We start from the raw sequence: 27782 nt of genomic DNA, 5'->3' as shown, positions 1-27782 counted from the left end.
CTGCCCTCAGGGGTTGGGAACGAGCTGCTCTCTGACACCGCGGGGGTTTTAACCAGCTCGGGACTGCGACCTGGCCCTGCCCCCGGCCGCGCGCGGGTCGGGGTGGAGGGGATGCGGCCACGTGGGCGGCTGAAGCCCCTGATGGGGGGTCGCGGTGAGACCCGCGGGCCCCGCGCTTTCCCACCACCCACCTCTGCGCGTCCTCCTGGCCACAGGGGAAACTGAGGCCCCGGACACTGAGGCTGCTCCAGCCTAGGGTCTGAGACCTACTGCTCCGAGGTCTGGAGCGCAGCACACTTGGGAACGTGGGGTCTGGTTTGCTCGGCAAAACTAAAAGCTCCTATTGAGAGCAGGAGCCCTGCCGCTTCCCACAGCCAAGTGCCAGGGTGGAGCAGGCTCACCTTGGTCAGGTAAGAGAAGGGTCAAGGGCACACCCCTGCACCCCAGCCCTTGTGAGTAAGAGGCCAGGCTGGAATTGAAAGGTGGGCAGCTGTCCCAGGGCAGCTTCTGGGGAAGGTCGAGGACCCCTGAGTCAGCAGGTTTGTGAGCTGACCCCCATTTCTGAAGCCCACCCTGCCAAACCACCCCAGTAGTTGTCCCGGAAGTGGACACCTGTGGCCCCAGCCTAGCCCCACCCGGTGGGCGCTCACACACAACCCTTCATGAGCATGCCTCCCCTGCTCGGAGCTCCCCGCTGCGTCTCCCCCTTGCAGAAGGAGCAATCAGTGTGTGGACAGGATGTGTGTGGAGGACCCTGTCCCCTGACTCAGGGGTCCTAACTCAGTGCACCTGCCATATTTCAAATGAGAATCACAGGCAGCCTCAGGCAGGCAGTGCCAGCAACGGGGGCTCATTCTGGGCCAGGTCCAAGCGGGTCAGGTGGGGCGGGCATTGCTCTCTTCTAAGCAATGTTCCAGCCCCTGCAGTCACCTCCACAGCCTGGAGCCAGTCCCTCCATCAGGTGGTCTTGGCAGAGAAAGGCCCTCTTATACAGGTAAACTGAGGCACAGGAAGGACCAACATGTGTTTAATAGAAAGCCAAGGGCAAAGCCCAGGCTCCTGAACAACCCCCCACAGACATCCCCAAGAGCCGGCCCCCGGACTTCCCCATGGTGAACCTCCAAGTGTCCAATTCCCCCCAGCCCTGACCCCAGTGTGAGGGGAGAACAGTCTGTCTACACAGGTGGGGGCAGGGCAGACCTGAGGAACTGTGGGAGCCAGCTGCAGCGTCTGACCCCATGTCACACAGCCCAACACAGTAAGGTGCGATCGTGTGCATTTTCCGCGGCCCTCAATGGTGTCCCTGGAAATTAGAAACCGGCCTGGAAATCACCCCACATAGGATAAGGAAAAGGCAGCCAGCCCCAGGGAGGTGGTGTCAGCAGATCTCAGGGTTCCAGCCCGAAGAGTTCAGAGCTTGGGGAGCTGTCACGAAACAGGAGCTAACAGGTGACCCCCAGGGGCAGGCCTGGGCAGGGGATCTGGGGTCTCAGGGTACCAGAGGGGAAACTGAGGCAGGCGCTAATGGGGTGAGCAGAGAGGGGAATGTGCCAGAGGCAAAGCTGCCCCACCCTGGCCCTGCCAATGTCAGGTGGGCACCCTGGCCAGCATGTTGGCCTATCTTCAACGTAATTCCCTGGTGGGCCCAATCCACACCTCAAGGTTCTCTCCTACATGTAAAGTTTCCCCAGCCCTAATATCACCCCTTCTCTGGCCCCCGTCAGCATCCCCACCCTGGCAGGGGCCAGGCCTGTCTCCTCTCAGTCCAGGGTCTGCTGCCCCAGGACAGGGTCACACAGTGGGGAGGGAGAGAGGAGCAAGAGCCCCAGGTCTGCTTGGGGGGTACAGGGAGCTAAGACTAAAGGGGGGCTGGGAAGTGGAGGCCGGAGTTTCCTCCCTGCCTCCGGGGGGGTCACCCCAGCACCCCCACCCAAGTGGGGCTGTGCAGCCGGCGGTTCCCACACTGCACTCAGCCTTCACAGCAACAAAGGCAGCGCGTGGCTCTCTCAGGCCACCTTGGAGAAGCTGCCCCTTTGTGCTTGTCCCAGGCCACCCGCCATCTGCAGCTCGGCTCTGCCCGGTTGCTGTGCCTGCTCCCTGCGCCCCACCCGCAGGGGAGAGGCACGTCATGCCCTCCTCAGGTGCCCCCGGCTCTCCTGGGGACCCAGCCCCACCCTGCACCCCGCTCACATGAGCACCCAGGACCCCCAGAGCCGGCTCAGCGGCACCTCTTCCCCTCCCATCACCCCACATCCGTCTGGCTGCTCAGGAAGGAGAAAGGCAGGCTCTGCAAGTTCAAGTCCCAGCTCCACCCTTCACCCTCCCCTTGGCCTCTTCTCTGTGCCCCAGGGCTGTCGGGGAAAGGTGGGGGCAATACACACTGCCACTTCACAGCTTCGCCCTCAAGTCCACACTGGCACGTGTGCTAAAGCACTGAACCCTACCTCGTGCCTAATAAACGCTCAAAAACATTGACTCCGACTCCTCCTCCCCCTCCTGGTGTCGCTGTCCAGTACACAGGACCTGGGCAAGTCATTTAACCTGTGACCCTCTGGTCCTTCATCCGTCAAGTGAGGACAGGGACAGTCCCCTTGCAGGGCTGTTCTAAGAAGTCAGATTGCTTGTTGCCTGCCTGGCGCTGAGCAGGTGCTCCCAAACGGCAGTCTTGCTCCCATCCAGCTCCTGCCAGACCTTCAATGAGAAACCCAACCCCCTCCTACCCCAGGTAGAGTCAGCAGCCACTGGTGCCCGCTCCCCTCTGACAGCCAGACCACCCTTCCAGTGCCCCCAGGGGTCCTGGCTGGAGGGGGTGGAGACTGAGTGGCACCTTACCTCCTTGCAGTCTGGGTGCTTGCTCAGAGGCTACAGCAGGGGCACTGGCTGGGGTGGCCTGGGACCCCGCCTGGAGCCCCTGGAGGGTGGGAGGGGACACAACACAATGTTTGGCGCAGAACAACTCCAGGGGCGCCCACCTCATGCCGTGCATAACCTGGGGTCCATGTGGTGGCCCTGGACATGGGGCGAGCCATGGTGGGTCGTCCCTGTCCCCCCTCCCCCAGGCCAGCCTTGCTCTTGACCCTCCCCAGCCTGCCTACTCCCCACACCCCATGCTGGAAACCCTCTTGTGACCAGGAATACCCAATGGAGGACAGCTGAGTGTTTCAGGGGACCCTGTGCACAGCACAGCCTTGTCCAGAGAATCTCGTCCCAAGCCCGGGGGGTGAGCGTGGGGCAGTAGTGTGGATCTGGGCAAGGTGGGCTGGGTATAGCAGCGTCCCCTTCAGATCAGTCCTGCCTGCAGGGCGCTGGCAGCCCTAGTGCCAATGTGGATGCCTGGGGTGGGTGAGCAGCATGGAATGTGTGGCTCTTCTCCAAAAAGTCCTTTTGTGGGTGTGCGGTAAGATAAACATGAGACAAGATTTGCCATGCTAACCATTTTTAAGGATGTAATTCAGTGGCATTAAGTACATTCACACTGTTGTGCAGCCGTCACCACCACCATCTCCAGAACTTTCCATCTTCACAAGCTGAACCGCTGTTCCCGTTAGACACTCACTCCCCAGCCCTGCCCCAGGCCCCGGCACCACGTCCCACCTTCTGTCTCTGGGGGTTGGACCCCGCCAGGGGCCTTGTATAAATGGAGTCAGGCGGTACTTGTCCTTCTGTGACTGGCTTATCTCAGCACAGTGTCCTCAGGGTCCATCCTCGCTGTGGCCTGTGTCAGAATCTTCCTTCTTACAGCCGAATACTCTCCCACTGTGTGGATGGACACGGTTTGCTTGTCCGTCCATCCATCCGTCCATGGACACCTGGGTGGCCCACCTCTCGGCGACTGAGTGACGCCGCTGAGGACGTGGGTGTACACGGACCTGTTCCAGACCCTGTGTTGCAACTTTGGGGACACACACAGTGGGGTTGCTGGGTCTCGTGGCCATTCTGTTTAAATTTTGGGGACCTCCAGGCTGTGTCCCTGTGCATTCCCACCAAGAAATGCTCCCTTGGCACTGGGAGCACATGCCCCCCCACATGGTACCTTTGCTTTGCAGTCAGCCGGGAGGGGGGCGTTGGGGGTGTGGGTTATTTAGAAATGGACTATGGTCCTGGATTCCTGAATTCTAGCATACTGATGCCCAGCGCATGGGTTATGCCAGGAGCCCCCATGTCTGCAGCAGGGCACCTCACCTCTATGACCACTTCTAAGGGACCATCAACTCCAGACACCCCCCACCCCCCCAACCAGCAGGCCTCTCAGGCTTACTGAGCTCTGGGGCGGGCAGGACAAACTTCTCCTCATCTCAGAGCCTCAATTGGAGGAAGGACCCCTCGTTAGCTGATGGGGGGGCCAAGGCAGAGGATCTGAACCCCCACATTCCAGTGCTTCTGTGCAAAGCCCATCAGCCTGGAGTGGGCCTTCAGCCCTCCCTGCTTCCCCTTCCCCTCCCCCTCAGCAACCCCTCCTCTGGCTGTGTGGCCACTCACCTCGCTGGTGTGAGCCGGGAGCCCAGCGAGTTTCCCACACGTTGGCCCCATTCACAGTGTTAAATGGCCCACAAAGGCCAGGCGTGTGCCTCCGAGGCCCGAGCTGCCATCTGGCCCGAACTCAGGGAGGGAGGGAGCCTTTCATCAGCTAGGCAGGGGTTTAACACCATTCATTTCATATTTCCCACAACTGAAAATTGGATCAAAGCTGCTCTGGTCCAGGGAGAGGGGGGAGAAGGGAGGGAGGAGGCAGTCCCCTCCATGGCCCACCGGCCACCCTCACCTTGGGCCAGCCACCCTGGCCCACTGCGGGTGGGTGGGCAGTTGGGGTGGAGTGGGGGCTGGACCACGTCTCCCGGCACGTGTCTCATTTGGGCTGAGAGCTGGCTTAGGGGACGGGGCCAGGGCAAGACACAGCCCAGCCAACTGCCCCCTCCGAAGGGTGGAAGGGCCCCACCTGGGTGCTGCCCTCACTTCTAGGCAGAGACCTGAGCTCCAGCTGCCAGCGGACGGGCGGTCAGGGCACACATGGGCTCAGGCCATGTCCAGTCAGTGGAGGCTGTGCTCAGGGTCACAGTGGGTGAGGGGCTGCCCCTTGTCCCTACATCCCCCTCAGTCCTTGACTCTAACTACTTCCTTAATGCTGGGCCCCCGGCTGGCAGAGTGTGGGCCATGGGGACACAGGCCACTAAGTCATTCTGCCCTCCTCACCCCCAGCCGACCCCCAGGGAGCCCATAAACAGGGCAGGGACACACCCAACGCAAGCTCCACTTTGGCTGCAAAAATGACTCCTCTGAACATCACAGGGTCCCCGTTACAGCCCATAGGACCTGCCTGCCCGTGCTGACGGTGCCAGGCACTGTCGGTGCTCAGGGCTGTGGAGCAGAGGGGTGAGTATGTGGCCTCAGCTGCCCATCCCCAGCTTGCCCTCGTGCCTTCTGCCCTATTGCATCAACTAAGGGCCAGACAATCTGTGATAGGGTCCCGTCTGCTCAGACAGGAGCTCCAGCTCACCGTGAGGCCACCTCAGCTCTCAGTGTCACCCGCCTCCCCACAGCCTGCCTGGGGCCTGTGTCCCCGTCAAGAACAGTGTAGTCGGGGAGGGGCGTGCGGGAGGATCAGTTGGTTTCCAGAAGGTGAAGAGGGGCTGCCTTCCCTCCCCCTCCAAAGCCTCTCAGCCTAACCCATCCCAGTGGGTAACCAGCTGGCCCGTGTGGCCATCCTGCGCTGGCTCCAAGCCAAGCCTGCCCTGGCTGTCCTCACACCATCTTGCCTGCTTCCTGGATGGGCTCTTACTGGGTAACCAAAGGCTCCTTGTGTATGGTGAGGGGACTTCTGCTCATAGCTGTGGTCGCTGCCAAGACCCGGGGCAGGCGGGGGGGGGGGGGGGGTGTCTAATTGGACCCTTGTTAAAGGCCCTGCAGTTCCCAGCCACACTTGGACGGGCTGCCATCCAGGGAACTGTGCTCCTGCATTTAAACTCTGGCTAATGTGCGCTGACACCAGCCGTGGTGCCCCCCGCAGAGGTCCTGCCTTCCCTTGGACCTGGCTGGGTCCCGCCTGCCCTTTGGACGTAGCCCCACCCCTGTCACTTCCCTTAGACCCTGCAGGAGCATTGGATTCCTGGCTGCAAAGAATCAGAGGAAGCTAGCTGTTCTGGGCAGAGGGGGGCTCCCAGCAGGCCGTCTCCTAGGGCCCAGGGTGGGGCTGGTGGCCTCAAAGCAGTCACTGACCTCAGCTGGCCAGGTACGAGGAGTATCAGTTCTTCCAGTGGGTCCCCAGGGGCCCGTATGAGCTGGTGCAGCATTTGTGTGGGCAGTAAGCCTGCCCTGTTCTGACTCTCATGTCTGCCACCTGGCACTACACCCCCACTGGCAAAATGCCCAAGGAAAGCAAACCCTACAAGTGCCCAGCAGGCTGTGCAGTGGGCAGCGTGTGTGAGCAGCGACCACGCGCCTGTGCCCTCCTGTGCTCAGGGGATGACCAGGGTCAGACTCCCCACCAGATGGGTGGGGTGGAGCCCCAGGGGCACCTACTGGTTAGAGCACCCCCGATGCTACTTCCAGCTAAGCTTCACCCTGGGGTGCAGTGGCTGGAGGCACTGCCTAGGTGCCAGCCTCTGTGCTGGGCATAGCACATACTCTGGCACCCTGAAGCTATGCAAAGCCCAGCTGGGGAGGCATGGCAGCCCATTTTCTAGCTCCAGATAAGTCACGTGTCCCAGGTGACATCCTGGGAACTTGCTACACAAGCCAGTAAGTTTGATCCTAAGAGCGTGGGCCCCTCTTCCATCTGTGCAGGTAGAGATGGAGGCGCCTGTGAGAAGTGTGGCTCCACTGGTCTTCCTCCGCTGGGGGACAGCAGGTCCTTGTGGGGGGGGGGGCAGGCCCATTCCCCTGGAAGCCACTACACTTCTTAATCTAAAGCCTTTCCCTTATCTGCGCTTGTGGCCCCGGCCAGCCAGCAGCAGGGAGTTACTAGGGAGGGCGAGGAGAGGGGAGAGAAAAGGCTCCTTCCTGCCCCCCTGGCCCCTCCCCGCGGCCTGGGAAAAGGCAGCATATTGAGGCGCGGGGCTCCCAGCATCAGGCCCCGGGATGCTAATGAGGGCGAGCGCGTTCCCACAGCCCGAACATTGTGCCGCGCGGCCCACCTGCTCCTCGGGAAGCGCCCATTGTGCCCGCGCCAATTCACAGGCAATTTACCGTGCGCTAATGGGCCGGCGCCTTTGTGCGGCCCGCGCCGCCATTGGCCGCTGAGTGTGGGAACGGCCGCGAAGACCGGGCCCCAGGCGCCAGCCCGCCGCCCGCGCCTATATAGGGGCTGGTCCGCGCCGCCCGGACGCGCCTGGCCGCCCGCCTGCCCGCCCGCTCCCTGCTCGCCCATCGTCTCTCCGCGCAGGCATGGCCCCCAGCACCGTGGCCGTGGAGCTGCTCAGTCCCAAAGAGAAAAACCGAGTAAGTGCGCGGCCGGCGCGCGCGCTGCCCCCGCGCCCGCGCTCTTTCCCGCCGCCCTCTGACGCCCCCTCCTCCCGCAGCTGCGGAAGCCGGTGGTGGAGAAGATGCGCCGCGACCGCATCAACAGCAGCATCGAGCAGCTGAAGCTGCTGCTGGAACAGGAGTTCGCGCGGCACCAGCCCAACTCCAAGCTGGAGAAGGCCGACATCCTGGAGATGGCCGTCAGCTACCTGAAGCACAGCAAAGGTGAGCCCGCCCGCCGGTCCCGGCCGCGCCCCGCCCCCGGCCGCGCCCCGCCCCGCCCCGCCCCGCCCCGCTCACCGCCGCCGCGTCTGCCCGCAGCCTTCGCCGCCGCCTCGGCGGGCCCCAAGAACCTGCACCAGGACTACAGCGAAGGCTACTCGTGGTGCCTGCAGGAGGCCGTGCAGTTCCTGACGCTGCACGCAGCCAGCGACACGCAGATGAAGCTGCTCTACCACTTCCAGCGCCCCCCGGCCCCGCCCGGCGCCCCCACCAAGGAGCCCAAGGCACCCGCACCGGCACCCACCCCGGCCAAGGCCAACGCCGCCGCGCGCCAGCCCCCCTGCGGCCTCTGGCGGCCCTGGTGACCCGGCCGGAAGTGACAGCTGCCGCCCCAGGACCAGAGGGCCAGTCGTTCTTCTGGCGCGTAGGGAAGAGCCTTCCTTCCCAGCGTCCGTCCCACCGTAGGCACGGACAGGCCCTTCCCTCCGAGGGCTCTCTCCGGGCTGGCGGGCCAGCAGGAGGGTCGTTCTCAGAGTGTGCGCGCAGAGTCCTTGTCATTTAGGACAATCAGGCCCCACGTTCTGCCAAATGTCTGACCCCATGGGGTTGTTCTGTGTTTGCATTTCAGCAAGTGACTTCTGGGAAGTCCCCAATGCCAGGGGTTCTATGACATTTGTAGGCACTGGGGGCTCATCGCCCCTGCATGTAGAGGACTTTCTTCAGGGCCCGTGCTGCTGGGCTAGTGGGCCTGGCAGGCGGGCGTGCCTGCCGTGGGCACATTTGCCTTTTGTGAAGGCGGAACTCAAGGTGCATCCTCATAGGAGAGAGTGTCAGCCTGGATGGGCGCGCGAGGACCGCGCAGAGCCGTAGCCAAAAGGCTGCTCGCCGCGTGGGCTTGGTTGTCTGGTCGGGGCTCACAGTGGGCTGTGGGAAGGGTGGGGGTCTCCACCGTGATCCTTAAAGGATTCCTGTGTGGGTGGGTGCGTGGGCTTGACTTTGTACTCAGAATCTGAACTCTCCGTCACGTGGGAGCCATGGGACTACCCTGCAGACTTCCAATAAAATCTGAGTATTCGGCCTGCACGGTTGGTCCCTTGTGCTTCATGTGTGTTCTTGGCAGCCACCAGGCGGGCGGGGGTCCAGGGGTGATGGGGAGCGGGCACTATCAAGGTGTGCAATCATGGGTGGGTCCCTCTGGACACAGGGAGAAGGGCTGGGTCCTGGCAGAGGGAAGGCGGGAAGAGAAGGGAAGGCAGGGGACAGGCAGGCTGGAAGGGGAGAGGGCCTTGCTGCATATATTACCCTGTGTGCAGGAAGAGGGGACATGTTAGAGATCTGGATTTCCGCCCCAGGCCTCTCACTAACTCCCTGCAGGTGGGGTGGGGGCAAAGTGACAGCTACAGGACCTTCCAGCTCTGTCCAGCTGAGAGGGACCCAAAGGCCACAGCCTTCAGTGGAGTTCTTGCTGCAATAAAAGGGGTTTAGCTGAGCCAAACACAGGAAAATACAGAGAGTGCCAAAAAAAAAATGTTTACACATTTTAAGAAAGGAAAAATCTGTATTAAAGTTGTAATACTCAATATATAGTGATAACAAAAGATGAATACAAGTCACATTTGACTTTTGCAATTACAAGAGGTGCTCAAAGTGGTTACCATCAGCGTCCAGACATTTCTGTTTACGGCGAACTACGGTTTGAGCACAGCTAACATCTCTTAAAACATGTATACAGTTTTTGGCACCCCTGGTATTTGTTCCCACCCTAACCCTGCCTGCATGGCTAGCAGCCCCTGTCCCTGGATGAGCTCCTGGGGTGGGGGGGAACCTGCTTGGCTAACCCACGGGTGGCAGCCCTGCCCTCCCTGCTGGCTGACCACCCACCAGGGCTGGAACAGGCCGTCCTGGCCATGAACCTGTCACGGGCAGTCCCTTGCCTCAGAAAGGGCACCTATTTTTAGGCAGGTTACAGGGTGTTGGTTGTCTGCAGAAACCTAGAGGCACTGTGCTTCACCAAGGAGCAAAATCACCCATGGGGAGTGGAAGGAGCTGGACCAGAAGGCAGTCACATGTTTTCAGAGACATGGAGCCCAGTGCCGCCTTCCCTCCTTCCTGCTCATCCCTTTCTGTCCACTCTGCAGGGAATGTCCAAAGATGCCCCCTCTAGGCCAGCCCAGTGCCTGCCAGTGGCCTCTGGGGTCCCTGCTGAGCCCGAGAGTGGTGAGCAGGGCACAGGAGCCTCCTTCTACAGCCCTTTATTGCACATGCGGCAGTCACGTCAGTCTGTGGGGTGGGGTGTGCCTGCTGGCCAGGCTGGCCCATGGGCATCCCACTGCTTGAGGAAGACAGGCCTCTTCGGAGCAGACCCTCTGTGCTCTCCCACCCCAGGCCGCCCCACTCAGAGCAGATGCCTACAAGGCTGCCTCCCCCCTGAAGCCCCGCCTGACACACTGATGCACTGGCCCCGTCGCAATCACCCCTGGAGCTCTGGCTGCTGGCTGTACTGCTCCACCGGCCCCATGCCAGGCATCTGGTGGCATGCGCAGACGGTGGCTGAGGTCCAGAGAAGCAAAGTTATCAGCCTAGGTTCACCTGGGAGACAGGTGCCAAAGCCTGAGGGGCCCTATGTCTGCTTCCAACACTGGGCTCTTTCCCCAAGCACCCGTGTTTCTAAAGGGGACGCATCCCTTAAGGGTCCCCAAGCCAGTGGAGGCTTCCCAGTGACTGGCCCTGGGACCCCATCCCCACCACCACCACCTGGGTCCCTCCTCCAGCTTTGGGAGTTTTCTCAGTGTGCTCCCTGCAAACTCCCGTAGACGCCTCCTCTTGCCAGAAGGCAGCCTCCTCCAGGCAGGCTCCCCTGCACTCTCTGTGGATTGGGCCATCAAAGCCCGCATTTTCCCCAGCTGCAGGTGCATCTCCCACCCTAGGCTGGGGGCACCTCAAGGGCAGGCAGCGTCCCCAACTCCCCCATTTGACATGCGACTTTAGGCACTAACAGCCCTGCATCCCTGGAGAACCAGGCAGTGGGTCACACGTGCCTTCGCGTGCAGGCTCCAGGCTTACAGCCACACTCAAAGGGACAGGTCTCTGGTGGTCTGCAAGCCCCAGGTGCCAACTCTGCACTGGCTCAGAGCACTTGAGGTCAGCACCTGGCCAGCTTGGTGGAAGAACAAAGACAATAGTTTAGACGACAGAGGTTTAGACAACAGTGCAGAGGTTTTGTATTGGACTCCCTATCCGGCTGGACCGCTCAGACCCTCACCCGGGCCAGCCGGAGTCAGCCATCCAGCGGCCCAGACAGCGGACGGGGCGGGGCGGAGCCGGCCCTGGTGCCTCATTAGCATAATCTATGCGCGAGAGGCGTTTAGCAGTCAAATATATGCGCATATATCTCCATGGCTGATGAGGCTGGCCGGGCATATTCAAAATGGCGGAGTGTGGAGCGAGCGGCAGCGGGAGCAGCGGGGACAGCCTCGACAAGAGCATCACGCTGCCCCCCGACGAGATCTTCCGCAACCTAGAGAACGCCAAGCGCTTCGCCATAGACATCGGTAGCCGCGGGCGGGCCTGGGGAGAGGGGTGGCCCGCAGCGGGCGTGGGCGCGGGCGGCGAGGCCGGCGGGCCGGGGGTGGTAGCAAGGACGAAGGGCGGGGCGCGGGCCGGCGGCGCGCACGGCCTGACGGGTCCCGTAGTCAGCGAGCCGCCAGCGCGCACGGCCTGACGGGCTCCGTAGTCCGCGGGCCGCCAGTGCGCACGTTCGACGTGGCGGCCGGACTACAGCTCCCGGCAGGCGTCGCGCGGGCGAAGAGGGGCCTGCCGGGCCTCGTAGTCCCGCTTGGGGAGGGTTGGCAGTCGGGCGGGGCCTTGCGGGCCGCCGAGGTGGGGGGCTGCTCCGGCCGGCCGGAGATCCGGGACCCGGTGTCCTGTGTCCGGGGCGGGGAGGTGGACGGGCGGTAGCCCCAGCGCGGAGCCCAACCCTGCAGGCCCTGCTCTCGGACGATGGCCGTTTGGCGGGAGTTTCGACGACCTGGACGTGGGACCTCGGAACCTCTGCTGACCTCTGGTCGAAAGGCTCCGGTCTCCCGCGGCCTGCATGGGAGCCCCCAGGGCCCGCACTCTCCTCCCCCCCACCCCAACCGGGCCGTGCCCTGCTCCCTGCACCAGGCCGGTGCTCGAGCCTCTTCCCTTCCTGACGCCCTGACACCTCCCAGCAGCAGGCTTTCACAGATGAGGACGCTAGGGGTGGAGGGGTGACCCGGCTGGTAAGCAGCCAGCTCTCCGCCACTCTGCTTCTCTGCCTGGGTATCAGGACAGAGGGCTTCCTGGAGGCAGCCTCACTCAGAGGCCCAGTGAGTAGGCCACAGCAGTTTTGCTCTTCTCCCCTCTGTGGGATCTGGGCTGTGGCCGGAGTTTGCTTGTGCCTGTCCACAGCCGAGTGTGGACGGTTAAGCACCCATGAGCCGGGCAGTGTCTGTTCTCTGGCCCCAACACCTGCACCACACCTGACCCCTCTGTTGCTGCTCAGTAAATGCTGGACTGGACCTTCTCAGAGAAGTTGGGACATCCCGGGTAGACCTGGCAGTCTTGGAGTCGTTTGCATTTAATGCATTTGCCACTCCCCTATTCCTGGGGGTCAGTTGAGTCACGGGCTTGGGGGAGGAAGTCCTCCAGGGAAGTGGAGAGTGATGAGAGTGGAAACGTGGCAGCAGCCTGAGTTCTCACCTTGCAAACCAGGGTAGGCTTCCGAGAGGCTGGGGGACCAGCATGGTGACTGGTGCAAGATGCCCTGGTGGGGGGTGGAGAGGCCTACAAGGGGTGGGGCTGCACTTTGGGGGTACTGGCTGGTGGCAAGTGTGAGATGACCGAGGCCAAAACCGGATGAGAGGGTGGGGCGGCCAGTGCACAGGGAAGTGGAAAGTGAGCTGGAAGCAGCCCAGGGGACCTGACAGAACTCGGTGCCCGCCTGGGTAGTGAGCTGCAGAGGGTGGGCACGGGCGCCCAGCCTGGGTGTTGTGTGCAGCCAGGCCTCTCTGGGGGTCCCATTGCACTGTTTTCTGAGTCCTGCCCATGCCGGGATGTGGCGGCGGCTCAGTGGGTGTGAGCTCTGAGGTTCAGATTTGCTCTGCTGGCCTACACTTGGGGCCACTGCTCCGATGGAACACGGGAGCCTTAACGTTTCGGAAATGCAGCTGAAAATGAACTTGGCACAGGGTGTACCTCGGGGGTTCAGTGGGCCCCCCAGGGCCAGCTGGTAGCCGCCAAGGAAGGAACGCCCGGTCTCCAGGAGCCAAGCCCAGGTGGGGTTCCTTGGCAGAAGGACATGCAAAGGGATATTTTTAGTGTCAGTATTTATTTCCTCTCTATTTCCTCTCGTAAGTTTCCCTCAGGGCTGGGTCCTGTCTCTTCAAAGGCCACGTTCATTGTTATCAAGGACAGATCTTTTGTTTGTTAGTGCAGCTGGTGGGAGGCCACGGCTCAGGCAGGGCTGTCAGCCCAGGGATCCCCAAAGCCCGTGTGCTTGTCCACAGTTTGGCTCACAAATAATCTTGTCCGTTTGCTCCTCCCTTGCCCAAGCCTCCCCAAGACCCAGGAAAACCCAGCTGCTCTGTGCTCTTGGCCAGCCCTTTCCTCTCGCTGGGGCGCCCAGGTCCGCGGGTTGGGTTCCCCACTTTGAAAGCACCAGGGACGTTTTGCCTGTTAACACACACTTGAAGCTGACTTGGCTTCAGGTGTCTGCCAGGCAGCAGGAGAATCGATCCCTCAGGTGAGATGGAAGTGGGGACCGTAGGGCAATGACGTGCGCTGGGTGTCCTGCCCCCCTCGGTCCCCATCGTGGAAGGACAGGTCAGAGAGGGTGGCAGGGAAGACAGTGCTGGGTCTGGGTGAACTGGAAGGTCTTGGCCCACGTGCTGAAGGAAAGACCAGGGCAGGTCCCTGCTATCAGTCAGGGCTGTCGGCCCAGGGTGGAGCATGGGCTGGGCCAGAGCGCGGTGCCCTCCAGGGAGCCAGGGCTGCACCTTCCCCGGCCGGTCGCTGTCCTCGCCAGGGGTGAGGTTCCATCCACACTGGGGACTGTGGCTCGGAGAGGACGGGCAGTGTGATGCTGGTGACCCTCGCAAACCTTGGTGTTTCCACATCTGTTTGCCAACTTGAGTGCTTCTCGTGTGTCCCCTTAGTATTTTGTCACAAAACAGCCGCTGGAAAACAGTTTTAGCCTTCCTCTTCTCATACTGAGGATTTCCGCCTACTTCTGCCAGGCCCCGTAAGAAGCGTTTTGTTTCAGAGTCATTTTGTGGTGCTAAGCGGGTCGGGCCTGCTGTCTGCCACCCATGGGCTGTCACAGCGCGACGGTACCGGGCGCCTCACGTGCAGCCCCTGTCTGACCAGAGGGCTCACAGACCTTCGCCCTGAATACAGCCGCTCTGGGGCTCCTTCTCATGTGTCCTGAAATGTCTTTCAGGCAAATACAAGCCTCTCCTGCTTCCTGACACCTGGTCTCTGGCACCGTCCCGCGGGCCTCAGGGCTCCTCAGAGGCGTTAACGAAGCCTGGCCTTGGGGACAAGGACTCGCTGCCCTCGGTGGCCTCCCCTGGTCACTCAGGGCCTCGGGCTGCCTCCCAGTCTGAGCCTGTGGAGGGCAGGGCTGCTGCCTCTCCACTCTGGAAAAATGCTCTTTTTACTGCCATCACCCCTTGTAACCACTCACAGTCGAGCGTGTGCTCTTCAATGAAAGCAGCCGGTTTGTCCGCTTTTCTCTTTGGGTGATTTTCAAGATCAGAGCTTGAAACAGAATTTCCCAAAACTACTAAGGAGCACCAAGGTCGCCCAGAAACAGACAGCTCCCTTTCTCCTCCGGGCCTCGGTACAGAGGGAAATGGACCATCTCCTGCCCAGTCTGGTGTGGGCCTGAGGGGGAACAGACTTTCTCAAAGGACGCAGAGTGTCTGGGTCTGGAAGCTCATCACGCCTCTGCTTGGTGCCTGCGGGGTCTTGAAGCCCCAGTAGCACCAGACGCCTTGCGCACGGGACCCAAGTCTGGCAGAGGACAGCGCGTCGGGGGCTGGCTTCCAGGCCCCTCCGTCCCGCTTCTTAATTTGCCCGGTTGTGTCTCGCCCGCAGGTGGCTCACTGACCAAACTGGCGTACTACTCCACGGTTCAGCACAAAGTCGCCAAAGTGAGGTCTTTCGACCACTCGGGCAAGGTGAGCCTTCTAGACCACGCAGACCAGAGGCGCCGCCCGGCTGTGGGCTTGGGCCTGGCACCCGTCTCCTTTCGTGCTTGCCGTCCCGCTGCTGCTCACGCACGTCAGCGTAGCTTCCTGTCGGCTTCTGGTGTCAAGGCCTGCCCTCCTCCTGGCGCAGCCCCCCTGCCCTGCCCTCCAGCCCCGGACAGAAGCACCTCCACCTACTTCGTGGAAGTGTGCTTTCCCCAGCAGGGTCCCTGTCCTCCCCCTGAGCTGCCTCCCACCTCAAGTGAGCAGCCAGAGTTCTGCCTGTTTCCGGGGTGACGGAAGTCGTTGGCACTGCTGGCTGGGTGTTTAGCGGCCTGGTTTGTACAGCATGGCACATACACAGAACCCCCCATCCCCACCCCCAGGACGCGGAGCAGGACCACGAGTCCCCCTATGAGATCTCCGTCCAGGAGGAGGTGACCGCCAGGCTGCACTTTGTCAAGTTCGAGAACACCTACATAGAAGCCTGCCTAGACTTCATCAAAGACCACCTCGTCAACACCGAGACAAAGGTCATCCAGGCCACTGGGGGCGGGGCATACAAGTTCAAGGACCTCATCGAAGAGAAGCTGCAGCTGAAGTGAGTGGGGCGGCAGCCTCGGTTCTCGAGGTCGGGCTTGAAGTAGGGGCAGCTCATAGGCCAGGCTGCTGCCCTAACACCCCACAACTGTGGTGAGGCTGGTGGGGGGCCGTGGGGCTGCTGCAGGATTCAGGTGGCCGAACCCCAGAACGGTGGGTGGGTGCGTGGGGAGAGGCGCACGGTGCCAGGAAGGAAATGGGTCCCTGAGGAAGAGCCCACCGCACTCCCAAGGGCGACGGTCCCTGTCCTACTGGACAAAGGTCTGTAGCGCCGCCACCGGCACTCAGGCAGTGCCCCTCATGCAGCGGCAGTACCAGTCTTGAGGTGCAGTCTGCTGGCTCGGTGATGCTGGCCCACCTCCAGGCAGTGTCGGCGCAGAAGGGACTTTGCGAGCTGCTGTCGAGAGCCATGTGCATCTTAGAATTTGAAGCTGAGCCCGGCTGGGCAGGGAGTAGTGTCCCCAGGAGACACCCCTGGTGTTGCAGCAGCTCAGTGGCCGGGCTCCTTCCTTTGCAGAGTTGACAAGGAGGATGTGATGACTTGCTTGATAAAGGGGTGCAACTTCGTGTTGAAGAACATCCCGCAAGAGGCCTTCGTGTATCAGAAAGACTCTGACCCTGAATTCCGGTTTCAGACAAATCACCCCAACATTTTCCCATATCTTCTCGTCAACATCGGTTCTGGGGTCTCTATTGTGAAGGTGAGGCTCGGCTTCACACCGTGAGTGAGTGACGACTCAGCCCTGGTTTGTTGAGCACGTGCTGTATGTCGGAGCCGCCTGGGCACAGGGACATGGACAGATGTGCCGCGGGCCTGGCTCAGCGTTCGTTCGCTCTGGGTCCTCTGGGTCCGAGCAAACCCAGTGGGAAGGCGGGGCCCCTCCCCTCCAGCTTCCGCCGCGCCCGCCCCCTCGCAGCCTTCCAGAGCACCATCCCCCATGTCTGGGGATGCCCCTGGGCCACCACATCCCGGGGTCCTGCTGGTGGTGGCCGGGGGTCTGCTTCTAATGCTCCTGCCCCCCACATCGTCCTGCTCCCAGGTGGAGACTGAGGACAGGTTCGAGTGGATCGGCGGCAGCTCCATCGGAGGGGGCACCTTCTGGGGGCTCGGCGCTCTGCTCACCAAAACCAAGGTACCCTGGCAGCTGCAGGAGGACGCCCCCGGTTCTGTGTGGTTGTCCCCTGGGCCCTTCAGGAAAGGGCTGGTGCCTGTGGGATCTGAGGCTGTGCCTGGTGGGGACTGTCATCAAAGTGCCTCCTTCCTGGGCCTCGTCCCGCCTCTTTTTCCTGGGTCCCTGAAGGACAGGTGTGCAGTCTCCCGGAGCGTGGCCCACCTGGAGGGTCCCTAGAGTCCTGCCTGTCTCCCCGTCCTATGCACAGCTTGTTTCCCTTTGGGCTTGGTTTCCGGGGCCGTAGGGACCCCACCCAGTCCCCGCTGCTCTGTCCCCAGAAGTTTGACGAGCTGCTGCAGCTGGCTTCCCGGGGCCAGCACGCCAACGTGGACATGCTGGTGCAGGACATCTACGGCGGAGCCCACCAGACGCTGGGGCTCAGCGGCAACCTCATCGCCAGCAGCTTTGGGAAGTCGGCCACCACTGACCAAGGTACCTCTGTGCAGCCCGCTCTGCCCGCCTGCCCGCCACCGCCCGCACGCGGCCTTGCCAGTAGCACCCCGCCCGCTGTCGCCCCCAGAGTTCTCGCAAGAGGACATGGCCAAGAGCTTGCTGCACATGATCAGCAACGACATCGGGCAGCTCGCCTGCCTCTACGCGCGGCTGCACCGCCTGGACCGCGTCTACTTCGGCGGCTTCTTCATCCGCGGCCACCCCGTCACCATGCGCACCATCACCTACAGCATCAACTTCTTCTCCAAGGTGCCGGGAGCGCCGCCCCCGCCCCTCCTCCACCCTGGGCTTTGCTTCGCCAGGTGCTCCCGCGCAGACCCTCAGTGTCTCCAAAACTAGCTGACCCAAGGGACAAGGGGGCCCGAAGGCCGTGAGCTGGGTGCCCACTGCCCAGACTTCCCGTCCGCCTGGCCAGTTCCAGGCGTTCTGCCCTGGGACACCTTGGCGGCCTCTGAGTTTGGGCGTGTTATCGATGGTGAGCGTTCTAGGGACCGTCTCCACTGCACACGAGCTTCAAACAAGCTTGAAGACGCCTGCTGTGCTGCAGTCCGCTCTGGGCCAGGCCCACCGGGGGCCTGCAAACGGGTGAAATAAGTGGGTGTTCATTTTGTGGATGGTTTTCACCCTCAGTCTTCTCCAGATGACAGGCTTTTAAGTTCTGTGTCTGAACGCAGCCGGGTGGAGCAGTCACTGTGGACAAGTCAGGAACCCTCCAGGACGTAGCGGGGGGGCCGCCTGTGTTAGGTGCTTCAGAGCTGGGCAGACTGAGCCGCGGATGTGGCGGGGCTGCTTCAGTTGGGGTTTTGCCGTCGCAGGGGGAAGTCCAGGCACTGTTCTTGAGACACGAAGGCTACCTGGGAGCCATCGGAGCGTTTCTGAAGGGAGCCGAGCAAGACAGTGAGTAGTGTGGCCGTGGGGCGTGGCCTATGCTCTGCGTCATGTGGTGTGGCCACACGTGTGGCCCCGGGAGGTGGAAAGAGTGAGGCTGCAGGGAGCGCCTGGAGTGGGTCCGTAACATTGAAGTAAGCCACCTAGCCCTCCCCACCTCAGCGTGGCCCTTTTACGCAGTGGCTCTGTTGGGCCCCTCCCTGGCTGTGGTGGGGCCAGGCCAGCCCTTTGCTGTGGTTCTCCTAGGGGGCAGTGGGCAGTGGAAACCGACTAGCACGGCTTTGCATGCGACAGTCAACCCAAAGGGGTCCTTGTGAGTGACAAGGGCTCCGTGCAGGGGCCCCGGACGTGTGACCTCACCTCCTGCTCCCACCTCCTTACTGTCTGCCGAGCACTTCTGGTCTGTCCTTTCTAAAGGAAGCTGGGAGGAATGGCAGGTGTGATTCTTGGGCCCATGCCGATCGAAGCAGGCTGTTTCCCTCACTGTGCCCTTCAGTCCACTTTCGTATTTGAGACAAACGAGAGAAGCGTTTCTTAAGAAGCTTTCAAATGTCTAAGTGGTCACTTCAGAGGTTTCAGCACCAGTAAGAAATAATAACACAGCACGAGACCCTGGCTCACTGGCTCACTGAGGCAGCTGGTGCTTCTCCAGACGTGGTTGGGCTGTCCCCGGGTTTGCTGTGTCTCCCCCAGGTTGATGCCTCTTTCTCGCTCTCCAGACCCGAACCAGTACAGTTGGGGAGAAAACTATGCAGGCAGCTCTGGCCTGATGAGTTCGTCACCTGACCTCTGCCCGACGCAGCGGACGCGGAGCGGCACGGTGAGTACGGGGCCCGCGTGAGGTGCCCACCCCTGGGGTCTCTTGCTGTGGCACTTTCTGGTACAGTGGCCTTTAACCACAGACTTTGGCAGAAGACAGACATTCGCGGCTTGCCACCTTCTTCTCTTACTTCACATTCTCGTGTTTTCCCAACATTTACCAGGCGTCTTAGACACCGTCAGTCTAGCCCCTGGATTTGCAGGGAGGACAGGCTTTTCCCCGGGGCTGGGGCACCCTTCACAGCAGAATCGGGGTTAGAACCTGAGTCACAGGAGCCACCAGGCCCCTTCCCTTAGATCACATCTGCCTGATGGTTGCAGGGCGGTACCCAGTGCACAGAGGCTGCCCTCCTTGGAAGGGTCCAACCCATCCCGCATTTCCCACTTGGGATGAGGCCCATTGTGACGGGATAGGGGCTCCCCCGCCTGCTGAGCAGGGACCGGTGTCAGGCACACAGAGGGTGCTGCCGCCATGGCCCCATCCTAGCAGAGATGGTTTTGTGGGCTGTCGCAGGCTTACTGACAACATCCCCCAAATGGCAGGTTACTCTCGTAACTGGTGCACAGTTGTCACCCAGTGACAAGAGTTGTCACTGGATGAACTGACATGCGATGTTGGAGAACAGTCTGGGCGAGTTCAGGCGACGGGTCTGGGCACCAGTCAGAGTGCCAGCTTGAGGACCAGCCTGCTGCCTTTGTGACGGTTGTAGACGTGGGTTCTCTCATAAGTTAGTGTCACTCTGTAAGAACGTGCCTGACTGAGGTACGGCTTCCAGGAGAGAGTCGTGTGTGTGTGTCACCTGCGCTGTGTGTCACCTCCTCCACACCCCTGGGGCGGGCACCAGCACGCAGTGGGCGGCAAGGACCCAGCCCCAGGCCTGGTCAGCAGTGACTGCTGCTCGTTTCTCAGCCCCCATTGGGTTCGTCGGATGGCGACACAGATTCCTGCTGCACAGATTGTGAAATTAAATGGATACGTGGGCAAGAAATCCTTCCCTTGGTGCTAACGTGTGACACAGGCGGTTCTCCCACAGGACAGCGTGGGACGGGTGGGCAGCATTGGTGACGAGCCCGCTGTGCTGGGTTCTTGCATGGCCCTCTGTGTGGTCTGTGTGGACACTGGGCTGAGGTGCCAGAGGACCAGGTCGTTTCTTTGGGTTTACGTAGCTGAAATGGCAAAGCTGGGCTTTGAACCTCAGTTTGTCAGGATAGCAGGGGACCCCTGGGAGACCAGCAAGGCAGGAGACACTGGCAGATGGGTGGGTACGCAGGTAACTACCGCCACCTTCTTTCATCCGCGCGTGAACATTGCAGCTGTTTCCTGGCCACACTTCAGTCCCATGGGTGCTCTCAGAAAGCCAATGTGTCCCAGTGTGTCTCTTGTGTAATGGGTTCTGTCCAGGCCGTCCCCGCTCAGAGCACACCTGTTTCTCCATCCCCACTAGCTTGCCAATCAGAAGCGCTCCTGGCGGAGAAGGGTCAAGTTCCAAGTGTGTGGTGACGTGTGGGTTGTCACCTATAGGGCAGGGACGAGGCCCTGCGGGTAAGCGGGGGTCACTCACTTGTTCTCGCCCCAGAGCAGCTGCCTGACCCATCTCCACTCTTTATAGTGTAAAACTCAGCCAGCTGGGTTGGTGACCGTGCATTCAAAAAACACACGGGGCCCGGCTTGCTTGGTGCTGGCAGCCACAGGTGGCATGTCGGGCACAGCGGCCCAGCCTTTGCTGAGCGTAGCTGGGGGCCGGTTTTGGACACTGAGTGTGTGGTCAGCAGACATACTGTGGAGAGAAAGGAGCCAGTGTGTATGGGCCTGGTACTGCCTGCCCCGCGAGGTCACTGCGGCCTTGCTGTGGGACAGACACTGGGCTAGAGTCACAGGACAAGGACCCACTGGGCAGTGAGTGAGGACAGTGCTTGTGGAGGGACCCCTGAGCAGGAAAAATGAGGCCCAGAAAAGCGGCTGGTGTGTCGGGGGTCATGAGTGTGGAGAAAAAGGGCCACAGTTGTCACACTGGCGCAGGAACACAGTGAAATGTGTACAGTGGGGCGACCGAGGTGCTCCGAGGACCAGGCGTGAAGTGACCTTGGTTGTGAGCAGACGGGATTCAGCGGACAGAGGGACAGGGCAGGGGGCCGCAGGCTAGAGGGGACGGGCGAGGGTGGGGCCCAGACGCGGGCGGGACATCTGCTCACTGCTGAAGTGGCCTCTGGTTGAGCCCTGTTCTCACAGAGAAGCTGGTTCTAAAACACGGAAGGTTGCCTTGGCCTTTGAGGAAAGTGCCCCTGACACATCCACCCGCTTGTCATCCTCCCAGTTTGACCTGCTGGAAATGGACCGGCTGGAGAGGCCGCTGGTCAACCTGCCCCTCCTCCTGGACCCGTCCTCCTACGTGCCTGACACAGTCGACCTCACGGACGATGCTCTAGCCCGCAAGTACTGGCTCAGCTGCTTCGAGGAGGCTCTAGACGGGGTGAGGAGCGTTGTGTGGAGGGTCCCCAGGCAGTGAGGTGTGCTGAGGGTGGGTGGGGTGTTCTCCATCTGTGTGTGACGCTGAGCGGGGTGACTGTTGTTTCTCAGGCGAAACGTGGCTCCGAGTGGGTTGTTGGCAGCTAGTCTCAGTGAGGCACGTTTCTTACAAATGTGCCAAGTGACTTCAGCACTTGCTGCGTTTCTTCAGAAAGGGAGTGATCTGTGGAGGGGTTGTGTGGCTGCAGCTGGACTCCAGGCTGGGTCCTGGCTCAGACCGTCAGAGCCCCCTGGGGATAGGTGACCCTCCATAAAGCCCCTTGAGAGACCCCTGGAGTCTTTTCAGGGGAAGCTCCCACCCAGCCTAGACCCCTCACAGGCTCTGAGGGCGGCCCACAGCCACCTGTTTCTTCTAAGGGCGGGAGCTGCTGGCAAGTAGGACTCGGAGACGCATAGCGGATGACACAGGTGTTTGCCTTGAACGGGGGTAGTGGTGACCCCTGTTCCCACCTCCCAGGGGAGGGCCCCCAGTAGACTGACCTGCCAGGCAACGAGCCTGTCACCAGTTGCTTCTGCCAAAGCCTCCTACCCGTGTGTGTGGGGAGGGCCGGGACTTCGCTGAGTGCCCTGCCCTTGGCAGGTGGTGAAACGTGCTGTGGCGAGCCAGCCGGGCTCTGTGGATGCAGACGAGAGGGCGCAGAAGTTCCGCCAGAAGTACTGGAACAAGCTGCAGACTCTGCGGCAGCAGCCCTTGTGAGTGTCCCCCTTCCCTGAGGAGGAAGTCACTGCATGCAACTGGCCGGCTAGCCGTGTCTGGGGGTGGCCCCCGCGGGGAGCATACGTCCACACCTGGGGGCCCGGGTCCCAGGAGCCGCTCCTGAAGTTCCCATGAAGCCCCCTGCACCCCTCTGTGGGCCCGGAACCCCCATGTCACAGCTCCGCAGCTGTGCATCCTCCTCCTGTGGGCACCTGGGTGCTGTGAGAACATCCCCGGGGCAGGGGCGCCGGCCCGCTCAGCAGCCTTCCACCCGGCTCTGTCTCTAGCGCTTACGGGACCCTGACTGTGCGCAGCCTTTTGGACACACGGGAGCACTGTTTGAACGAGTTCAACTTCCCGGACCCCTACTCCAAAGTGAGTGCCACCTTCTGGGGGGGGGGTGCGTGCGTGCAAGGGGACACGGGCGGGAACCGGAGGCATCCTGTCGTGTCTGGTGAGCCAGTTAGGTAGCAGCCCAACCCCCAGCACGGGCGACAGGCTGCGTCCTAGAGCCACCCTGCTCACGGTCCGTCTCCTGACAGCACTGGGAGGGCCCCAGCGGGCAGTGCCTGCTGAAATGCTGTGGAGTGGAGGCCCGTGCTGACCCCAGAGCAGTGTCCTGGGGGCTCTAATCAGTGGCCAGGTGGCAGGAGAGGGCATTGAGCTGGGTGACAGGACTAGGTCATGGAGCATGTGGGACAGACCATCTCCATTTTGGCCGAGAGGGTGCCTGCCTCCTGAGGGAGCGTGTCTCTTGTCAGCCCAACCTCGGGGCTGCTGCTGCTGCAAGAGGCCACCTCCCCTCCTGCTGGCCTCCTGCGTCGGCCAGGAGCCTCAGTGTTGGCATTTGTTCATAGACGTCAGTCCTGCCCTCGAGGGAGTGACGGGCCGGCCAGAGCCTGGCAGGTGGCCCTCCTGAGCAGGAGGCGTGGTGCCGGGAGTGGTGGGCAGGGTCCAGGGCCACCGCAGCACACGATCCCCACCTCCCCTCCTCTCAGGAGCATCTGGGGACGGGGGCTTTCAGGGCCATGGCAGCGGGTCCCCCTGGAGGTCCTGGTCTTTCTCTGCCAGCCCTCGGTCCTGAACCTTGTCCTTCCCGGCACACTTCAGACGTGTGGGCGTTGGCACCACACCCCGTGCTCTTGCTGGCACCGTTTGAATATGAGCGATATTTTTAAGCTGATCAAATCTTGGTTTGTTTAAGCTCGTGGTGACGTCCCCTTAGAGGGGCTCACAGTTGGTGACACTGCTGCGTCTCCAGGGCACCTTTGCTCTGCAGAGAGTGGGGGAGGCAAGGCCCCTTTGGCACTCACGCGTGGGTGTCACGTCCCTCGCAGGTGAAGCAGAAGGAAAACGGCGCGGCCCTGAAGTGCTTCCAGAAGGTGGTCTGTGCTCTGGACACGCTGGGCTGGGAGGAGAGGCAGCTGGCCCTGGTCCAAGGACTGCTGGCGGGCAACGTCTTCGACTGGGGGGCAAAAGCCGTCTCTGAGTAGGTGTCCGCTGTCTCCTCGGGCTCTGGCCCTGGCCCCACCCCCACTCCCCCACCCCGCTTTGGTCCAGCTCGTCCGCATGGCTGCACGTGGCTCGGTGTCAGCAGGCAGCCTGGGCCCCGGATGTGGAGCAGCCCAGCCCCCAGCCTCAGCAGTGGGGAGTCGGCCCGGTGCTCCGCGGTACCCTCGGGGCGAACGCGGTGGCTCTGCTGGCTGTGACACCAGGCAGGCGCCAGGACCCATCCTTTGGCCTGTTCTGAGAGCAGCTCCTGGAGGGCTGGGGGGTGGCTTTGAGGGCTGACGTTCTCGGTGGTAAAAACCCAAGTTCACGGTTACCGCGCGGAGTAGGGGTTGAAGGATACTTAACATTCAGAACAAAGGTGACTCACGAGGGCAGCACTGCTCAGGCCTGGGCGATGGTGATGACAGCGTTTGGGGTGCCCAGTAAGCCCTGTGGGCTGAGGTCGGGGTTTTTGTGACCTTCGTCTCCTTCCCCATGCAGGGTCCTTGAATCTGACCCCCAGTTTGGGTTTGAAGAGGCGAAGAGGAAGCTGGAAGGTGAGGATGCCTGGGACGGCCTCCTGTGGGACTCGGCCCAGGCAGGGGAGGTGGTGGTGAGGGGGCAGCAGGTTCTGTTGCGCTGGGGGCAGGAGGGGACCGACTCCCTGGAGACTTGAGCGGGCGGGTGAGGGCCACTGCCTGCGACAGGACGTGGCTGACTGCACCCCTGTGTCCCCAGAGCGGCCCTGGCTGGTGGACTGCTACAACAAGTGGCTTCAGAGGCTGAAGGTACATGCAGCTGCCCGTCTGTGTCCCCGGGCAGTGGGGTGAGCCGGGGTCACAGGGTGGGGGTGGCAGGGCGGAAACCTGAGCGCCAGCCAGGCCTGGGCTGTGTGCCCCCTAGAGTGCCCCCGCCCCAGCTGCAAGTCGATGTTGAACATTCCCTGTTCTAAGCCTGACTCCTGTGGGGATCATTGGTCAGCTGACCTCAGTTCAAAGGTCGTTTGGGCAGCAGTTCTGAAGAAGCACGTGCTGGCCCTGCCCCCGCGCCCGTGGGACCCAGCAGCCCTCGGCCGTGGCCGCGGGGAGTGGAGTACGAAGGGGTCTGAAACGCTTGGATGCGCCTGTTCCCAACTGAACGTCCTGGTTTTGTCTTGCAGGGGCCCCCTCACAAATGTGCCTTAATTTTCGCAGATAACAGTGGAGTAGACGTCATTTTGGGAGTCTTCCCCTTTGTCAGGGAGCTTCTGTCTAGAGGGACGGAGGTGAGTGTGAGGGCCACGTGGGACCCTTGCCCGGCTCCTCCACGGTCGTGGGGTTGGCGCTGCTCCTCGGGGCGGCAGGTAGGTGTGGGTGAGGTGGCGGCTCGGTGGGGAGGGGCTGACCGGGGCCAGTGTGTCACAGGACTCGGGTCAGCCTCACCCACTGTTACGGGCCGTCTTCACCCTGACCTGAGGGCCACTCCCCCACACAGGCCACCGAGCAATGAGAGGTGGCCAGGGGCCTGCTTCTCAGCGACTGCCCTGGGCGGGCGGGCGAGCACAGTCTGGCTCGGTGCCCGGCGGAGGCCAAGGTCCCTCAAAAGCCTGGGTGTCTGCTGCAGGTCATCCTGGCGTGCAACTCGGGACCTGCCCTGAATGACGTGACCTACAGTGAGTCGCTCATCGTGGCCGAGCGCATTGCAGCCATGGACTCCATTGTCCAGTAAGCTTGGCGGGGGGACTAGGGTCCCTGGCACGGAGACGGGGTGCTGGGAGTTTGCGAGGCCAGCTCACGGGCACCGCCCCCTTGTGCTCGCAGCTCTGCACTCAGAGAGGAGAGGTTGCTGCTGGTGCAGACGGGCTCCAGCTCCCCATGCCTGGACCTCAGGTACCTCAGCATCCCCACCCACCGGGTCCCCAGGCCCCTGGCCGGTGCCCACTGCAGCCCCGTGGCATGGTCAGTGTGGCCCTTTCCTTGGGGACCCTGTCACAGCACTGAGAGCTGGGTTGGGCTCATGTGAGGTGGGAGGGCAAGTGGGGCTCCCCCACCTGTAGCTGGAAGGGGTCTGTCCCCCAATGATCCTCCGTAGGCCATCACTTTCGTGCTTTGTGCCCTGGGGGTTCTGACCATAAAGAGTCCAGCCACCTGGCACCAGCGTGTGGAGAAGGCACTGTCGGCCTTTTGGTCCGCCTGGTGGTGAGCCCTGAACCCTGGTGATGTCGGCCTGACCGCTCTCCCAGGCGCCCTGGTAACCAACAGGGCAGGGTGTCGGGAGCCCATGCAAAGCAGTCAGGTCCTTCACGGCTCAAAACAGAGCAGCATCACCAAGGCCCAGTTTTCAGAACAGTTGCCTTCTTGTGACGGAGGCACAGCTCCCAAGCGTCCCCGAGGCTGGAGGGGCAGCTGCCGTGGAGCCCACGTAGTTAACGAGGGCCCTTGGTCGGGGGCAGGGCATGGCGTCCACCCCACTGTAGCCCGAGCCGGCCTCACTGTCCCCTTCCTCCCCGAAGCCGCCTGGACAAGGGGCTGGCCGTGCTGGTGCGGGAGCGCAGCACGGACCTGGTGGTCATCGAGGGCATGGGCCGTGCCGTGCACACCAACTACAACGCGGCACTGCGCTGCGAAAGCCTCAAGCTGGCCGTCATCAAGAACTCCTGGCTGGCCGAGCGGCTGGGCGGCCGGCTCTTCAGCATCATCTTCAAGTACGAGGTCCCAGCCCAGTGAGGCCCCCGGCCCGCCCGATGGTTCTGCCTGTCACTCGTCACCCGTCGGGATGTGTCATGACTGCAACAGGGAAACGCGTTGGAATCGTATTTATACCGTGCGACTCGGAGCCGGAGCGCCCAGGTGTGGGCTCGGGCATCAGGCTCGTGGAGGGGAGACAGCTTGTCCCGTGGGACATCACGTTGGCGTATATTTAACTGTTAAATAATCTTTTGTATGTATATATAAATATATACTCTATCTGACGGACAGAGAGGCTCGAGTCACGCACCAAATAGTTCCGAGAGAGACCACAGCCGACTAGGCCTTGGCTTTACGTTGCCCGGGAGCTGCCCCCCGCCCCTCCCCAGGGGTCTTTTCTGTAGTTATTTCAAGAACCTATGGGCTGTGGCCGCTGCCCCGGCACGTGGCTTCCTGCATCCCTGGTCCTCCCTGCACACGGGAGGGACGGGACCGAGCAGCACTCCTGACTGAAGAGCCGGCCAAGTGGATGCGGCTTCAGGGGCCCTCGAGGGATCTTGGGTTGATGGCAGGTGCTCTCCTACCCAGCGCTGATCAGACCATGTGGGTTTTGTCCCCGTGGCCTTGAGCCTGTGCCCACAGCCTTGCCCATGGCCCGGCCCTGGGAGTGCTGCCAGGTGGCAGGAGCACCCTGTGCCCAGGCTCCGCCCCCTGCTGACACGTCCCTGGGGGTGCCATATCACTGTGCTTGTGAGGCTGTCTTTCCGTGGGGGACAGAGAAGGCTGTGTGCCGTTTGCTTCTGAGGCATGTGGGGAGACTCTGCCGATTGGTTGGCTGGGGTCCTTGCCACCACAGCCTTAGGGAGCAGGGCCACTGCGGGCCCAACCCGCCAGGCTGTGCCAGCACCCCCAGGTCCCCCCAGCCCTGGAGACTCCAGAAACGCAAGGGCTGGGGCAGGCATGAGGGAAGCCCACCTTGCCGCCACCTGCAGGGACCTGAGCATGTTTACCTTTATGCCTGCTTATTGCTTTTCACTAAGACCCCCACACAGTCGCTGTCCCGCTGGGCCATGGAAGCCCAGTGCCCTGGGCCCCCTTCCAGGTGTCTGCTCAGCGATCTAGAACCTGCAATGGCACCAGTTCGACAGGGAATGGCCTTGGAGCCAGCCCTGTCCGTCACTGCCTCCGCGTCCATGCCCTTGTGTGGGGCTGTGACCGGCCCTGCAGCAAGCCAGCCCCCTCCCGGTGGGCCACATGTCGTGCCCCCACTCCGTCATCCCCCAGCCCTGCCTGCGAGCGGCTCCCACACCCGCGGGCCCCCAAGGCAGCTGCTCTGGCGGCAGAACCAGGGACTGGCCCCTTCAGGTGGCCACCAGGGGGCAGCAGAGGGCACAGCCAGCTGGAAGGCCCAGGCCAGACCACCCAGCGTGTAGCCTTCTCCAGAGCTGACCCCCATGTCTCAGGATAAGGCGCCCCACTCGGTGCTCAGACCCCCCAGGCTGAGGTGCCTCACTGCCCCCCTGCCTGGCAGTCAGCACCCCCCACCCCTTCACCACACCTGAGACTAGGAACCCAGAAAGG

General features: G+C 62.1%; 2 protein-coding genes across 3 annotated transcripts; both read left to right on the top strand.

The window, feature by feature from the left end:
- The first annotated feature begins 7248 nt into the window (after positions 1-7248).
- HES5 (hes family bHLH transcription factor 5) lies at positions 7249-8758 on the top strand. Its single transcript, XM_019712169.3, has 3 exons — positions 7249-7434; positions 7515-7680; positions 7777-8758. The coding sequence occupies exons 1-3, from the start codon at positions 7381-7383 to the stop codon at positions 8040-8042; spliced, it is 486 nt and encodes a 161-aa protein (XP_019567728.1). The 5' UTR covers positions 7249-7380; the 3' UTR covers positions 8043-8758.
- A 2313-nt stretch (positions 8759-11071) lies between these two features.
- Positions 11072-26491, top strand: PANK4 (pantothenate kinase 4 (inactive)). Of its 2 annotated transcripts, XM_019712134.3 has the most exons (19): positions 11072-11228; positions 14797-14879; positions 15275-15489; positions 16006-16189; positions 16529-16621; positions 16939-17092; positions 17181-17362; positions 17929-18010; positions 18721-18821; positions 21136-21291; positions 21928-22040; positions 22332-22419; positions 23382-23533; positions 24037-24092; positions 24274-24323; positions 24695-24799; positions 25138-25238; positions 25335-25403; positions 26027-26491. In XM_019712134.3, the coding sequence occupies exons 1-19, from the start codon at positions 11105-11107 to the stop codon at positions 26238-26240; spliced, it is 2322 nt and encodes a 773-aa protein (XP_019567693.3). In that variant the 5' UTR covers positions 11072-11104; the 3' UTR covers positions 26241-26491. The 2 variants fall into 2 exon arrangements, with proteins under 2 accessions (XP_019567693.3, XP_088646182.1); XM_088790056.1 differs by lacking the exon at positions 24274-24323 and having other exon boundaries at positions 24729-24799.
- The last annotated feature ends 1291 nt before the right edge of the window (positions 26492-27782 follow it).

This window comes from Rhinolophus sinicus, chromosome 14 (genome assembly GCF_057876585.1).
Source record: "Rhinolophus sinicus isolate RSI-liver-muscle chromosome 14, RSI-T2T, whole genome shotgun sequence".
NCBI classification, from domain to species: Eukaryota; Metazoa; Chordata; class Mammalia; order Chiroptera; family Rhinolophidae; genus Rhinolophus; species Rhinolophus sinicus.
This window is presented reverse-complemented; position numbering and strand designations above follow the sequence as displayed.